This window comes from Sinohyriopsis cumingii, chromosome 18, assembly GCF_028554795.1.
Source record: "Sinohyriopsis cumingii isolate HCF-2022 chromosome 18, ASM2855479v2, whole genome shotgun sequence".
Classification (NCBI taxonomy): Eukaryota; Metazoa; Mollusca; class Bivalvia; order Unionida; family Unionidae; genus Sinohyriopsis; species Sinohyriopsis cumingii.
Genome location: NC_142978.1, coordinates 58,355,256 through 58,373,659, shown reverse-complemented (window position 1 = coordinate 58,373,659; position 18,404 = coordinate 58,355,256). Strand labels below are relative to the sequence as shown.

The 18,404-nt window shown below is 33.6% G+C and overlaps 2 protein-coding genes across 3 annotated transcripts in view; one reads left to right on the top strand and one right to left on the bottom strand.

Moving 5' to 3' along the window:
• Positions 1-7,955, top strand: part of LOC149776730 (RAB6A-GEF complex partner protein 2-like) — a 64,199-nt gene extending 56,244 nt beyond the window's left edge. For both annotated transcript variants that reach the window (XM_089941257.1, XM_089941256.1), the window contains exon 8: positions 2,353-7,955. In XM_089941257.1, coding sequence (XP_089797383.1) covers positions 2,353-2,576 — 224 coding nt within the window. In that variant the 3' untranslated portion in view covers positions 2,577-7,955. The remainder of the gene's footprint in view (positions 1-2,352) is intronic.
• LOC149776729 (uncharacterized) overlaps positions 7,381-18,404 on the bottom strand; it is a 45,087-nt gene continuing 34,063 nt past the window's right edge. Inside the window, exon 5 of the mRNA XM_089941258.1 lies at positions 7,381-16,861. Coding sequence (XP_089797384.1) covers positions 16,512-16,861 — 350 coding nt within the window. The 3' untranslated portion in view covers positions 7,381-16,511. The remainder of the gene's footprint in view (positions 16,862-18,404) is intronic.

The following is an 18,404-nucleotide window of genomic DNA, read 5'->3' as shown; positions in this document are numbered from 1 at the left end:
TGGAGATGAACGTAGTTGAAATCAGCAGAAAGTAGCATCTTGAGCCTTCTCCTGAAGATGTCAGTAGAAAGCATATTGGGGGATTACATGATGGTATCCACCCTAAATTGTACATGGTACATACATACATTGTCTACTGCAAATGTTACATCTAGCTAGCTTGAATTGGAGCAACAGTGTGCTTTAAAGCTGTGATTGCTGCACCCTTCCCAGATGCTGCTGGAGTTCCAGATGCATAGACTTGTACAGAAAACAATGTCACAGTTAATGACCCTTATGGGAATCTGTACCTCCATTCTTTGCATAGCTCAAGTAGTAGGTTGGAGCTGAAAGGAGAGTGTCCTTCTATTTTTTGGCACACCCCAGGCCCCCCAATATTGACATTTGAACAGGGTCTTTGGGCTTTCCAAGCACATGTATTATATTACCGGCCTTAATGATCTTCACTGCCAGCCATCTATGTCAAATGACTATTACTCTGGCTGTTGACCAGCCAGTCCAGCACCCACCTGTTGCTTAATAACCAAGCTGACTGACCTCAAACAGGCCAGCCAGGCTTCCTTCCAGGGGACTATACTAGCAAGCAAAGCTATGCTGCTTGTTCTGCTGCCAGTTCATCTGGCATGCCTGTTGTTAATGGACTATCCAATGGGTAGACTCCATGCAGCACAAAGGGACAATGGCTAGTGCTGAAATGATTTTACTATATGAATATGCATAGCCTGTATTTGATTCATATTTGGGTATCTGGTGTAATATCAACATTTAATATTTACTGCCATCACTGCTGACTTGGGTTGTTTCACAAACCCAGACTTGCAAACAGATTCTATAAACAATGGCAACCACACTAACATATGAAATTACTATCAGTATACTCATTTATAACATGTGTCAGCATGTGTGTGTGTGTGTGTGTATGTATGTATGTATGTATGTGTATGTATATATATATATATATATATATATATATATATATATATATATATATATATATATATATATATATATATATATTGAAAGAATACGAATCATTTGGCAAATAACAATCCTTTCATGTGCACTGGATCCAGCAGGGTGTGTGTGTGTGTGTGATTAGGATTTTTAACGTAGCTTTAAAATAAATTCAGTCATATCACTATGATGTCTGCAGTGTGGCAGTTTATGGTGATGTCTAGCACAGGGGCATCAAGCGGCAGACGTAGCATGATGTCCCACCCAGTCACATTATCCTGACACCAGGCCGACCAGTCCTAACACTAACCTCTTAATGCTGAGCGCCTAGCAAGGCAGCTGTTAGTATCATTTTTGTAAGTCTCTGGTATGACTTGGCCGGGGTTCAAACCCACAACCTCCCGCTTCCGAGGCAGTCACTCTAACCACTAGACCACCAGAGCAGTCCGGATCCAGCAAGGGATCACATGTGTCAGGGATTGATTAAGATAAATGCAATAAACTGACAACAGTGCGAAACTAGTATCTAGCTAGCCTGAGCTCTTTCAACTCTTTAATGAGTCTTTTTAAAAGCCAAATACAAAACATAGACAAGACAAACAAATAAAATAGAAAAATGGTTATGTTTGCGAAACTTTACATGGCTGTTTCTACAGGAATTCAACCTTTTAACTCGATTATGTGTCAAATAGTTTATTTCAGCTTGTTGCTGATACTGGAAAACATGTAAGATCTGTAGCCTTCAGTATGTCGGAGAAACTGAAAACTACACAAAAGGATCAACCTTCATAGATCTGATTAGATGACAGAGAAGCTGTACAGGAGCCTGGTTGCAGAACACTTCTCCTCCCCTGACCATTCTTTCAGTGATATATCACTTATTGCAATTTCTAACAACCCCAACTGGAGTCCCCAAACCAGGACAGAAAAGGAATCTTACTGGATATGCCACCTTAGAACATTGAAACCAAGTGTTTTAAACCAAGAAGACTAGAAAAAGACAACCATGCACAAATATCAGTTTGAATTAATTACAATGTATAGTTTCTGCCGTACTCATGCGAAGTCATTATGATGAAAATACTTGTGTTAGTGAGCAAGAAGGGCACATCAATGTATCTCTCAGCTCAAACTGGTAAACATCCTGCTAATGGATATCTACCTTGCAAGTGGTAAGGAGAGGTAACAGTAAATTTCTTCCCTTTGTCTATGTGAGAGATACGGATCAAGAGAGAAAGATAAAATGAACATCATGATGTAAAGTCTTGATTTGGAAGGTAGTGGAGCTAATTTCTTAACATTAATGTGATTGGATAGGTATTTTCAGAGAAACATAATTTACCAAGACATTTTACTTTCATGGCGTATTAGTTACTTATGGACACGTTTCCTTTTTAGTTTGCCAACGATGGCGACTTCATTTTGAATTCATCACCACATGTGAACCAATCAAGGAGCCAGAAAAGCCAACAAAGCCTGATCAGAGTACCACCTGGAGGGGACCGGCAACACTAAATGTGGAAACAATGGTGTGGGACCTTCCAATTAAAATTTTCCCCTCCAACCCCCTTCATGCATCCAGTGTAACCCTTATAAAAACTGCAAACAGTATCAGATTATAGGGTGCTGCTTAATAGTGGAAAAGGTTGTCAGAAAACATTGGTAAAGATGAAGAAGCACAAAATCACTTATGCCCCCACTGCTTGCAGCAAATGCATATTGATTTGGTTTGTCCATTCTTTGATCCTTCTGTCCATCTGGATTTTAGCAAGATTGCACAAAAACTAACCAACACAGATAATTTAAATTTGTTTAGCATATTTTTATGAATATATATATATATATATATATATATATATATATATATATATATATATATATATATATATATATATATATATATGAATGACCTGATTAAATTTAAAAATAATGGAGTTCTGATAAAAATTTATGTTTATCAGGCTCCTGTTATGATACCAAAAAAACAAAAAAAATGAACCTGTATCATGGTCAGGCCAAACGTTGTACCCGGTTTGGAAAAAATCATTTGGGATGCCAGATCTTGGTAAATACTTCTTTGAGTCACTGGGTTTTAATCAGGTTAATTAGTAAAGAACAGTTTTTTAATTTATTCCTGGGACCAACTCAATTCATGCTCTAAAGATTATTTTTTTATGTATTCATGCAGTTTTACTACATTTAAATTTGTTAAGTTGGCCATTACAAAAAGGCTGACCGACATCACAGAAAGATCCATTACCAACCTATTTTTGTCCCCAAAATGTGTATGCAACTGTTACCCAGCAATTTAAGATTTGTTTCCTCTTGTTCTGTTTGTAATGTTTATTGATATCATTTTTTAATCATGTTCATACATTGATTGGGGCTTGCCATTACATATCACTCTAAATTCTCACTCTGTGGATTTAACCAATGTGGGTAAGTGAAAAAACTTGCCAGTAGCTTCTTATGGGTCAGTGGTTTTTCCACTATCTCAAATACTGGCTACCAATGTATAGCCTATCATGTGCAGAAAAATGGCACTGAATCCATCAGATGATGATCAATTTCACTGCAGAAAGTATGTTTAGGTGTAAACAAAGCATAGTATTTCTTGCATCAGTGATTAAACTAGAAACTATGTGATATTGGTTTAAATATTGTGATATATAAATTAATATAGGCCAGTATGTACTATTTAATGCATTACTATCTAAAATATCATGCCCCAAAAACGTCTCACTGTGCTCTCCTTTTCATTTTGATCCAATTGCATCATTTTTCAGATTGTGGTGCATTTGTCACAGTGCATGATTTTAATTTTTGATCAATGGGACCACAAATTACTAGTTATTCTAAGGTGACCTCTAACAAGAGGCATTCAAAAGAGAACATCCTATTGCCCCAGAAGTTGAAAAATACAGTGACTGCCAGTACAGTATCAAAGTAAAACATGTTTTCTAAATATCAGGAAGTACATGTATTAAGTGAAAGCAACACATTGAATAATAAAATTTTAACAATATGCCCGAGTTGTAGTAAATCCATTAGATAATTGTGATTCATATTTTGTGTTGCATTATATGGGATGTTTAGTTAGACGCAACCAACATAAAATTAAATTGGATGTCTAGGAAACATCTTTTATGAATTTGAAGTTACAGCAGGGTTCATTAACTTGCCATTATAAACTGATCTAAGAATCAACACCAAAACATAACTTCAGTTTGAAAATACACCCTTAATGCACACACCCCCCCATGTTGGATAATTTTTTTTTATCAAATTGGATCAGCCATGTCACCAGTTTTGCTTGTATTGTTTAAACTGTAAAGCAGACGATTTGTAGACATTGTGTTCGGCAAGATTTTGTGATTGAAAAGTACATAAAAAGTATTGAGACTGGATATGGTATGATTGGGATATAAGTTAAATTTCTACATATAAAGGAAATCTTTGATTCTGTTTACCCTGAATAGAGTTATTCTTCCAATTTTTAATGTTCATGGCTAACAAAAATGTTTAAATATTGCAGTAATAAGTATAGCGCAGATATATATATTAATGTAAACTGGGGAAGGAGGGTGCTTGGAAGATATTGACTTCAATTAAGTATGGATGCTGGATGTAGTTGGGAATGTTGAAAATATTCTCTCTTTACCAGTAGAAATTTTATAGGTGGTGAGTCTGAACAAGTTATGATGGAGCCCTCCACCCAGAGTTATTTCAGGTGAATTCTAATTGAATAGTAAAGCATTTGTAATTTTATGATTTTTATCATTCTCATCATCGTTATTGAAATAAATAATATTTTTGTGATATTATAGATATGCCAACGTTGTTTTTTGCATTACTGTGTACGTGCCTTTATTGTATGATATTACTTTGTTAGTCAGTTCTGTCCCTTCTGTGTCAATCGCACTTGTAAATATTTGTTTCAAGTTGAACTTATTTTAATCAGCATTTCAATGGTTGTTCTATAGCAGTTAGCTTAGTATACTGATAATAATACATTTTGTTATCGAAAAGTGAAGTTTCAGAATGTTGTTATGGATATAGATGTGACAATTTGATAAAAAGTAGATTTTTATAATTGACAGTACATGGAAGCTTGCTTATTCAGAGTTTAACTTTGACATCTGTAACAAACTTTATTTTTTAACAAACCTTATCTTCAATTCATGTACGGTAAACTCCCAATTTATGCATATTTTGCACTCCTGAGAAACTTCACTTGTGTCAAAATCTCACGATTAGAGGTGAATTTTCCTTAAGGGAATATTAGAAAAATGAGGGGTTGTGTTGCTTAGACCTCACAGTTTTTACACCAAAAGTTGCCAAAATAAAACTTTTTTCAACCAGTACTTTTCTTCTTTTCATGTAATAATTTTATATAAACAGGATATTTTGAATTCACTTATTAGATTTGTAAAAAAACATATGATGTAATCTGTTAGTATATTCATGTCATTTCTTGTCAAGCTGAACGTGTCTTTTCATTATCTCTGGTGATGGGTAACACAGGAATAATTAATTTTATGAATGTTTTAATTTACTTACCTAGGTAACAAGGTGACTTAATAGAATATTGCTAATGATAAGGTACACATTATTTATTTATTTATTCTCTAATTTATTTAATCTTATTGTTACTTATAAAACGTATTTTAAATACTTGGTCAGTTTATTAGCTGGGTCTAGGAGTTCAGTATCTATTATCAGTCGTTATCAGCCAGGTGGACATATTAAAACTGTTAAATAGATAACATCACACGTTTGAATTTAGATAAATTCTATATAGATTTAGCCCACTGCTGTTGATATACCTCCTTGAAATTATAATAATTGAACTGTACATAAAATTGAATAATTGCCTGCTCCAGTTATATGTAAAGATAATCGAGTCACTACACTTTTCACTGCAAAATTTAATACCAGTCTTGACAGCAGATTTTATTTTCTTTATCGAAATATGCGAATTTTTAAAAAAACTTTGTGAATTTTCTAATTACTTTATGTAGTCTCTTTATAAGTCTGGTCCATTTGCAACCAGCATGGACCTGGATTCTGCCATCACATAATGTGAAGGCAGATAAGGGTTTATGTTTGTTTGTTATACTGATTACTCCATACAATCTGTATAGACCCAGATGTGTCCATGCATTATGACAGATCTGGATCTATGCATATATATGGTGCATTCATTCAGATTTATACCCAGCTTTTGTAAAGTTAAGAAATAGTCTATTATTATGTAACTGTAACATCAGTGACCCAGTAAACTAATTACCGTAATGGTTGGAGGATAGAAAAGTTTTTGACTAAAATTTATCTGTTCAAATTATGTCACAATTTTTAATCCTGTATGCTAGAAAGAAGGTATGCATACATGCATCAGACAAAAGTGAAGGCACTTCATAAACCTCAGTTTTGAACTAGTATGTAATCAAGTGTTTTTAAGTTGTTACCAGTTTAAGTGCTGAACATTTCAACTGAATTTTAACCACATGACAGTATATACACTACTTCTTTGTTCTTTGATAAGCATTGATCTCCACATCATTTGTCATAAAAAGTAATTGGTAGTCTGTGTTAACATTCTGCTGAAGTTCTTTGATAAGCATTGATTTCCACATCATCTGTATAAAAAAAAATGCAGCCTATCTACTAACAATTTTGAATATCATATATTCTCTTGTCACTTTTGCAACCTAGTCATAAAATGATAAATATTTAAGACCTTAAGACATTAAGGATTCTATGTTCTCACATTAATATAGCTAGTTTTTATGCCCAACCATATTTTGGTCAATCTGTCCAATATATTTTGTCTAGGGCAAGTTTCTTTTCCACGTGATAACTTTTTAAAGACTTCTGGTTTTGAAACAAATCTGGTGGGAGTCTCTTGGTCAAGTTTGATTTTTGCATTTTTGCAATTAATTTTGACTAAGTTATTATCCCTGTTTGTCTTAAAACTTTCCCCCTGCATATTGAATCGAGTTTTCCACAGTTGCACCATATTAGCAGGGCAGTATGGACAAATGTTTAGTATGCATATGGTTGTTTTTTATCACCAGTGTAAACATGGTGTGATATAGTAGTCAACTTTCTGCTGATATCAGTAACAGCATTATCAATTTTTAAATTTTACATTAAATATTGGAAAGTCACATACAAGTCTTCTACATATGTTACTGTGCTCAAATAAAATTTTCTCTCACCTTCTTAAACAGATTTCTTGTTGGTGAACAGTCATGTAGTTTTATGCATAAGTTTTTTAAATGCTGAAATCTTCGATCTCGGAGCCAGTGTCTGACCTTGAGATAGTTTAGATTGTGTATGCTGATTACCTGTTATGTTTTGTACAGTTTCTAATATTTTGGGTATTCTTTTAATGTAAATAGGGGAATCATAACAAATAGCATATTATTTTTATTCTCTTTATAAAATCAACTGTATGAAAAATAACAAAATCAAATGAAAAATTTGGCAAAAGAAAACAAAAGGACATCAAATTGCAAAAAATGTACACCGTTAATTCACATGACACTGGTATCATATTTCAAGATGGGAAAATAGTAACTGCACTAATTCCACATTTCTGTTAAAATATTTAATATCCAAAGAGGTCAACTGTTTTTCCATATTGCATTGTTTAGATGACAATTTCTATCCATCTCTGCCTTCTTAAATGTTTTATTTTACCTGTAAATTATTTTTTTTGGTGCTGAAGAAATGATGTTGAATGATTATGGATTAAAGGTTTTTGTTAACTTCGGTGTTTTACGACATAATACTGAATGTTATTTCATACTACTGTGACTTGCCCCTGGACACGTCAAGCTATCAGGCCACAGTATATGATAGTCAAATAAGGCAAAACAATCTGCTGTAACATAATGTTCATTTTGGATCACATGTTTACATATTAAATACTTCCTTGAAATCATTGTCTGCCATCTTTTGGGCCATCCTTAACTAATAAATGCATTCATTGCCTTTGGCTTGGTTTGTTATTTTATAGCACAGCACAACATTAAAGGTTATGTCATGCTGAGGCAAGTAAAGTGCCTTGCCCACAAATATACGAAGTCAATCATAGCTTATCCAGTGGAGTGAAATAAACCTCAACTATTCTGGCAACAAGTCCATTCACTGAGCCACAGTGGTCTACAAGTGTTAAGAATATGCTACGTCACAACTGTTCTGCCATAGCATAACTGAATGGTGCCTGAGCAAGAAAAATGATCATTGTAGCCTACTTTTGCCTGGGGTGAGTAGTACCCTCCAAAATCAATAAACTCATCAAGTTTCAAGACTACACAGTGTTAGAGAAACTGAGCTTCTATAGAAAGACAATATTGATAATAGATATGAAGCATATTTTATGAACAATGGTTTGAATTGAGAGAAAAAAAATCTCTGACTTTTGATATCATAGAAAAGAGAATGTTCTTTATTCATTACTTTTTGTAATGATGGCAGACTACTTTTTCCATTGGAGGTAAATAAAACTCAAAATAAAACATTTCTATTACCATATAAAGTCAGATCCCACTGCAAACTGCATAGACCCAGATCTGCCACTGCATCATGCACTGGCAGATCTGGAACTATGATGTTTGTTAGGAATAATCAGGAGAACCAACAACACTGACCCTGATCTGCCACTGCAATATTTGATGGCAACTCAAAGTTGACGTTAGCAGATGGATATGACTTCTACCAAAGTATATTGTTACAAACTACATCTATGCTAAGATTATTTTGTACAGCTACTCCACCCTTGCATATTGCTGAGGTATTAAATAAATTATGGTTATACGGTGAGGGCAATAAACTTAGTACCAGTATCTTGAGAGACAAGAAAGTTATCATATCATTATACACCCATCAATTAAACCCTGTTGATTACTTTTGACTTTCGTTAATGATGGTAACAAAAATTAAAATGCAGGATTCTCTTTAATTTGCAAGAATTACCTTGAGCTAAATATGGTAACATAATAAAAGAAATGTTTGCAATATATTAAGTCTTCAAATCACACCAATTATTAATAAGAACAAGTATTGAAATTACAAAATATGGCACAAAAATATTAGATTTCAACACTGAACTGAAAGGAATAAAACAAAGAACATATAGGTTCTGACAAAAAGCAAATGCATATAGTATCAAATCTTCCATACAAATTGTAAAGGAACAACTAAAAGTGAATATTATTCATCACAGAACTTGATTAAATACTGGACTATACAAGAAAAAACATCAAATTCTTGCAAGTAAATAAAATGTATACAAAGCTAATCAAAATGTGTTGGATAGTAAACTGTAAATAGAGCACAAAACCTGTGATAGAACTTTCAGTTTTGTAAAGATTATCAGAATATTTATCTGAATCCATTTTATTTTTCTGTTATCTTAAACATTATTTTCCCAATGGCAATTTCATTAAAATTCCTTTAGTACAGTTTGAGATAAGTATAGGCTTAGATAAAAGAACTGAGATATAGCTTGTACCTTCCATATTCCTTTCTTCCACAACAAATACTATGGGTTATATCTGTCTCACACATGTTGAACACATTTAATTAGACAATTTGCAAACTGAATATCTATCTGAAAACCTCATTAATATTTACAGTCCCTGAAATGTTCATGTACATGTATGAAATGCAAATGAAATGATGAGCAAATGGAAGATTAATAAAAAATGAATGCAGGATGGACACAAAACTTTAAATGGTCAAATACCATGCTGTGCACAAACCATAAAGGCTAAACAACTGACAAAAATAAAATAAAATGATAAACCATAAAAGATTAACAAAATAGGATTTTGGACACAGTCTTTGTTTATCACTTTGAAAAATGTTGTGTGAAAACATTGTGCTTGCTTTCACATACCCTTTAACTTCAATAGTTGAAAGCCTTTCTAAACTATAATCCAATATCAAATCCCAAACTGTCAATGAATACTTAAAAAAAAACGTCATTTTTATCGATGATGTCACCGGGCAAGTAAAGATTAAATATGCAAAAATTAATACAAAAAATACTGAATCAAATTGGTTTTCTTTGTTAAAGAAAAAAAATCTACTTCAATATTTGGACATTATCACTTTACTCCTAATGCATTTGCACTATATTTCCTAGTTGTTGTAATGTAAAGCAGTTGCCAGTCCCTTTCAATATAAACCACCCCTTCAAGTGGATGCCGGTACATATTTCCACCTATGTTAACCAAAGTAATTGAGGTAAAATTAAAATAGTAATTCTTTAAAATTTAACTAAAGAAATCTTTATATAATGTTAAGAATGCATCATGTTAATGTGTAATAAATTACAAATAATCTGATCAAAGAATTCATTCAAAATGCCCATTTTGCAAAAAGTTTTCAATTTAAACTGCAGCAGCATTAAGCATGTGCAACATTCTTATCCAGAACTGGTCTGAACCAAAACAGAAAACAAAAGCTCATTTTTTTTATTATGAATCGGATTTAAAAAGCTACATATATGTTATATTCCTTTTGAACCAGTCAAATCAAGCAAAATCTGTTCAGGGTAAATTTGCATAAATATTTATATAAAAGAAAATCTAAAGAGTAAATTCATACAAAATCTCCATGCATAATTCAAGTACTGCCCAAATGCACATTAACTGACAAGGGGAATTAATTCCGGGCATCCAAATAAAACTGACAAGGGGAATTAATTCTGGGGCAATATAAATCGGCCATAAATGTGCAAGACTATAATGGAACTTAAAAATTGTAACAACACTATCTGATTTCCTTGTAAATATTTAAGGAGGTTAGAGTTGAGGGTTTACACTAGGATATTTTTCCCGAGGGTCAGAGTGACCTCCTAAGTATATTTCAAAGGAAAAAGTTGATAGTCAAAGAGGGAAAGTATCAAGTCAGATATGATCGCTAGAAAGTAGCTTTAAGAAGCAACTGAATATGAAATATCACCTTATTTAATCCTCATGAACAAAATATAATCTGCTAATATTTTATCTATTTAATTTTGTGTTACAAAACAGAATTGGTTTTGGATCTTTTTCTCTTTTAAGTTTAGTTTCACACATCATCCGTATTTCTCACAGTTCTCAAAAAAATCTTCTTTACACATTTTTGTGCATGCTATTTGCATTAAGTATTTAAACTTATCATTTACGAGAGTTGTTTTCATCAGAAATTGAGCCTTGTTTCATCGTCATTACATTCAACCTCAAAAAAAAAATGTTACAATAGCAGTTGGCAGTGTCTTTCTCCACTTCAGAAATGTAAAACTGCTAACAATTGGTCAATACTGGAAATTTTCAATCATCAAAATTATTGGGTTTTTTTTAAAATGAAAGAATAAAATTTGATAAACTCTGGCTATTCAACATGCAACAGAACATACAGAGTGTTGGCCTATCTCTTAAATTCACAAAGGGTATCAGTTCAATATACAAGTGTGCAAGTCTAGTTCCCCAACGTTACAAAGTTGAAGTTTTGAATAAAGTTCCAAGACCTACATAATGAATCCACAACTGCTTTTATCAAGAAAGTGTCTGAGATGAGAGAGGTGTCTATTTTTGGCAATCAATTATAGTCAAGTTTACTTCTACTTCAACCAATGAAAACAGTTCTTTCAAATTCATGCTGGTGGTCAGCAAACAAAATCCAAAATTTGTAGTCAGCTGACAGCCAATTACTTGTTGATTATACTGAATTAAGATATTTATTGAAAATGTGACACATAGGGAAGTAGAAGTCTAAGCTGGCCCCAGATACTGACAGCATAAAAAAGGACTGATTTTGATAGTGAATCAAAATTTTAGAAAACCAGATTGATTAAAAGTAATTTTTCATGTCGAAGCTGTAAAAAAAAAAACTTTTCCACCAAAAATTGAATATGACTGTGATAGCAAACTCGATCATAAGACATGTTTTAAATTTAAGGAAAATAAATTTTATCATGACAAAAACTATACCACAGGTCACATGAGTATAAAGAACTAAATTACACAATCATAAAGAATAGTTACTTTTCATCAGTATACAGCAATGGAAGTCTTTTTATTAAATTAAACAGAATGCTTCCAGACTTTCTGAGACGAAATCATTCTTATGAAAGTAAACAATCAGATCTGAATATCATTAGAATAGGTCTAGACATATTTTGTTGTAATAAGCTGTTTTGTCAGAGTACAGCTTTACCAGAGTGATTTGGCAGGTTGACCTTTCTTGTCAATTTATTGATACATGTGCACATCCCACACACTTATTTGGTATTTATAACTTTTAATTAGTATATATTTGGTATTGGTAACTTTAGTACTCTTACAATATGGATTACACATTTCAGCTGCAGAAAAATTACACAACTTAGTCCTTAGCTTTTAATAGTGCTTTAGTGTGTTTTAGCCCTGACTGCTGAATTACATTGCTTTACAGTGTGTGTGTGTGTGTGTCCAGGTATGGAGACACAAGAGACAATACTGTAAATAATGACCAGACACATGCAAGAAATATTTCAAAATGCAAAAATAAGTATATGTAATAGGAAATTTAATATATTATAGCTTCGACTCAATAATGAAATTGAGTGCATGACCCTGAGAATATTCATACACTATTTAAATATGCATAAGGGACACATAATGGATACATAAAATGGATAAAAAAAATTAAACTTAATAAACTATCAATTTTACAAAACAATAAACTAATACCATTTCACAAGGATCATTTAAATTGGTGTCCTGATTCTATGAATACTAAATCAAAATAATCGATATGTACGCTAATATGTAAAAAAAGAAAAACCATTTAACAGAAAAGATGAAATTCTACCAACACATGTGTAAGGCACAACAAACTGCAAACAGAATAGATCCATATCTGATGTTGTCACATACTGTACTGACTGATCAGAGGGGCCCCGAGTGGCCGAGTGGTCTAAAGCGCTCTTCATTACGGATCACTGCCATCTCACCTCTGTCTGTGGCGGTTCGAGTCTAAGATTCAGCCAATGTGGGCATGTGAGAAAGCTTGCCAGTAGCTTCTCGTGGGTCGGTGGTTCTTTCCGGGGTTTTCTGGGTTCTTCCTCCACCATTAATACTGGCCGCCATGTATAGCCTATCGTGCTGAAAAATGGCGTTAAACCCCACAACAACAACAACAACAACTGACTGATCAGTCTTGTGAACAGAATGGGCTAAGTTGTTGTCACATATTGTGCTGACTGATCAGTCTTGTGAACAGAATGGGCCCAGCTGTTGTCACTTATTGTGCTGACTGATCAGTCTTGTGAACAGAATGGGCCCAGCTGTTGTCACTTATTGTGCTGACTGATCAGTCTTGTGAACAGAATGGGCCCAGCTGTTGTCACTTATTGTGCTGACTGATCAGTCTTGTGAACAGAATGGGCCCAGCTGTTGTCACATACTGTACTGACTGATCAGTCTTGTGAACAGAATGGGACTAGCTGTTGTCACAAACTGTACTGACAGATCAGGGTCTTGTGAATAGAATAGATCCAGATCAATTGATCTCATATAATGTGCTTGCAGATCTGCATTTGTGAACAGAATGGACCTAGATCTGATTTCATATGTTATGTTGGCAGATTAGCACCTTGCTGTTAAACTGACATTAACAGCAAAACCAATAACAGTGCTAAATTGGTTCTGTCATAAGAATATGCCATGGCAGAATTAACTAAACAAAATTAAGCTTCAGGAATAAGAACAGTATATATATATATATATATATATATATATATATATATATATATATATATATATATATATATACTGTAGTATCATCAATTTTTGTGGGGTAACAATTTTCATTGTTTCCCCCAAACCACAAATTAAAATCCCCAATGAAATATGAGCCATGTAGGATGATGACCCCCTCCATTTTCTTGCAGTGTTTCATTCCTAGAGATTAACAAAGTTACTAGTATTTGATAAATCAAGATTAATACTATAATCTGGTAATTAAATATTAGCTTTTACATGTGTTTGTTTTATTTTTAATCTTTCAAAACAAGAATTATATATCATTTTATATTGTTTCAATGCACACATTCGATAAGGTATCTGATAGCTGTATTTTACACTCACTGCCTTAAATCGATGTGATGTAAGTAAGGATAGAGAAAAAACAGAAAAAGCATAGGTATTCAAACAATAGTAATACTGAAAATGAAAGAATATAATACAAAATAACAGTATATGAAAATTAAATTTAATACTTATTCAAATCAATCCTTCATTTGAGTTCAAATGTTGTTGAAATGTTCAAATTCTTCTGAAAGTACATTTCATTTTATCCATGCATTTTTAATTCAAAAGAACAATCCTGTAAAATACTATAACTATTTCTTGAAACACTATAATTAATGAAACACTATGTATATACACTAATTACAGCAGAGTATTAAACCTCACACTTCACAGATTTTTGGACAAAGCCACTGTATCAACATTGTGTCAATCAAATCTCGTGGTACTCACAAATGCTTCTCAGGTAAATAATCCCCAAATTGCTGAATTAAACAAGTCCAGCTTTCTCAAAACCACTGATAATTAGGCAAGATCTTTCACTCATTGTCACGTGAGCTGCAATTATCCATTCAGCGTAAATTGGCTTGATTAATGAGGTTGCAAGGTCTACTAATACTGTGCACTGGTCATCACCAGAAACATCTTTTTCCATAATGACATCCATGACCTGTTTAGCATACCATTCGTGGGAGTGTGACTTTAATTCTTCTTTGTGCTCTTTATTTACTGTCAAGTCCAGTGGTTGAAGTTGGTCTGTACAAGAGCAGGCACAAACATTAGCTGTCTGGTAAGCAAGCACCTGCACCATGTTCACAGCTTCTGATGGGTAAAAAGTTAAGGAATCGAGATGGGTCTAAGTTGAATTTTACCACTCTTACGCCAATGTGTTAATGCCATGTTCATCAGAAAGTACTGATGGTGCAACTTGATGGCTAGTGGTTTAACTAAGAGATCATTCATATGTACTTTAATAACCGATTGGCCTAGTGTTGTTGGCTGCGTCAGCTTCCTTTGATGTTGCGCACTCAAACGAAAACATGTCGAAAGTGATTTATCTTGACAGGTGTTTGATTTGTGCTCATAGAGATGGAAGTATTGATTTTAGTGTTGTTGGCTGCATCAGCTTCGACTGATGTTATTCACTTGGTCAAAAACATGGTGTAAGTAATGAACTTGTCAGGTCTTTGATTTGTGTTCATACAGGTGGTAGTATTGTTTTAAATATAAAAGTGACTGTTGTTTGTGTTGGCATAGTTTTATTCTTTTGTATTCTTTTTTATATATATTTGTAGAGGTTAAGCTATGAAAATAAATACCTACTAATACACAAACTCTGACTGGCAAAACCACGAATTAAAGTACCCACGAAAATGTCCTTTTTGCACAAAACTATGAAAATTGAGCCCAATGAAAATAAATGATACCACAGTATGTATGTATCTCACAAATGTAATATTCAACAGTGTTTACTCTAGTCATCTAATTCTACATTATCTGCATTAGTGACCAGTCCATAAAATATATAACTGGTCCATATAATTGCAATGCAAGCCATACCATGTGAATGTGAGTAAAGATTGCTTGATGCATTCAAAGAAATGTGTGCGTGTGTGTGTGTGTGATTTGGATTTTTAACGTAGCTTTAACAATTTTTCAGTCGTATTGCTTAGATGTCTGCAGTTTATAGTGATGTCTAGCACTGGGGCATCATGCCACAGACATGTAACATGACGTCCCACCCAGTCACATTATCCTGACATCAGGCCGACCAGTCCTAACACTATCCTCTTGACTGCCAAATGACAGGGTCTATACTGTCAGGCTGCTATGGACTGTCAAAGGACAGGGTCTGTACTGTCAGGCTGTTATGGACTGCCAAATGACAGGGTCTGTACTGTCAGGTTGATATGGACTGACAAAGGACAGGGTCTATATTGTCTGACAGATATGAACTGACAAAGGACACAGTCTATACTGTCAGGCTGTTATGGACTGTCAAGAGGACAGGGACTTTATCTTTAGCTCAAGCCTGATTAACTTACTGGTAGACAAATGCCATACTAGGAGACTACTCGAAATACTGGTAGACAAATGCTATACTAGGAGACTACTCGAAATACTAGTAGACAAATGCCATACTAGGAGACTACTCAAAAACTGGCAGACTACTTAAATGGATCTCATATCTGTTCTGTGACAGACATTGGTTATTTTTTATTTTTCTGTTCATCAAAGCTAATGTGATGGTTAAAATAAACAAACTAGTTGCAGAATGAATTTCGCTGCATGACATAATAGTATATTTAATACCTGTGAAACAGTAAATTGGAGAACTATTTCCTTTCTGGGTTAATCAAACTGTTTCAACTGAAAATCAGCTAAAAGAAGAATTCCCATTTTAAAAACCATCTATCAAAAGTAATCTCTTACATTTGTTGATAAAATTATACGACTAAATAGAACACTTTGAGAAACACATTCTTGCATCTAACTGTTTCCTTGGCAACTAGTGTCTCTTGCATTGGGAAGAACATGTAGTCTAGAATTCATCTCTGCATCCTCTGAATTTATCTGCTCTAAATCTGCTGGATTTTTCTTGTTCTGGTCAACTTCTGACATTGTAAAAACTGCATCATAGCTGGGGGGTGGCTCCTTAACAACTTGATTATATGGAGGTGGGCTACGAGGTAATGTTCTGGAGTCCATAGAGGAAGCAGATCCAAATGTGTAGGGTGGAGGTCCAGGATGGGGGACACCCTTATTATCCCCTCCATAAGATGGGGGAGTGAATATTACATCAGAAGGAATAACTGTCTCATTAGCCCTTTCTTGGTCACCTGAAAATAAAAAATTGTGGATCAAATATCCACATCTTTAAATTAAATATTCATGAATACTCACTTGGGGTACAACAAATATAGTTGTTGTTTTTATAGGGTTTAATGCCATTTTTCAGCACAAGATAGGCTATACATGGTGGCCAGTATAACAGCAAAGAAAAAAAAGCATATTCCAGAGTAAATACATAATTACAGACTCCTTCTGTTTTTGCTCAATCCATTGTCTCCCATTTGCTACAAACTAAACATAAAAGTACAGAATTTTCTTTTACACTAAACAGTTTTCTTTTTTTTTTTGTCAGTCAGTTTGCTTAGCTGACAAATATTGTCAGGTCATACAAAAATGAAAGAAGCTGGCATAGCCCACAAAATAAAGGTTAAAAGTATCTCGAATATGGCAATTATAAAACAACTTTTACACTTACTGGACTTCAACATAATCCCATATTATTTATCAGAATTACAGGAAAATTTTTTTTAACAAGACTTTTATAGGATCCTATATTATTCATTTTTAATATGCAGACAATTTTCTAAAAGATATCGCATATACTCGTGTATAAGCACATTCACATATAATCTGACCCCCCGCCAAGTGAACGGATAAAACATTAAAAAGTACATGACCAACGCCTAAGCCAGCCTATAAGTTCAGCAAATTGCAACTCCATCTGATTGGATAGTCATATTCACATGTAGTTTCAGTACAGGTGATCCTGTGGGGTTCAGGTTTGGCATGTGATCTTGTGTTTTAGTGATCCACAATAACAATATATATCGGCAGTCAACAAGTCTCATGGATAAGCTGACCAACCTTCTTCCAGGTTTTTATATTTTCATAAATTATTAAGCTTATATGCAAGTATATATGGTAAAACATTTACTGGATCCTATATTATTCATCGAAATTAGAGGACAAGTTTCTAAGACAAGACTTTGATGGGATCCTTCATTATTTGTAGGAAGTATTGGACAAATATTATCCATAAATATGTAATGTTGGTTTTTAGATAACATTATGACAAACCTACTGATGAATCACAAACAAGGATTTTTCTAAGCCTGTTTTGGGGTTGAAATCTGGCTCCATTTCTAGCTCCAAAAAGTGCCCTTTATCCCAAATCTGAATGTGATAAAGATTCCAAACCATAAATGCTCCATGAAAAGAAAATGAACTCTTGTTTTCATATGTGCCATCAATGAGGATGCTTGTAAGCAAATGGAAATTTATACAAAAATGTTACTCAAAACCACTGAATATTTTTTTAAAGATATGACCAATTAATTCCAAAACATTGCACTTGTAGTCTGAGAAATGAAAGTTGCCATGATCGATATTGGTGTGACTTAACCAAAATAGATTCAGTTAATTTGTCAATACAAAAATCTACCAATTCACTATTGCCATAAAGTTATTTTTGATATTTTAACAAATCACAAATTATATAGATACAAGAGGAGCCAATTTATAAGGCTATGTGATTTTTCTACTTGATCCAAGAAACTACCACTTCTAACTATAGCAAGACAACTACAAATT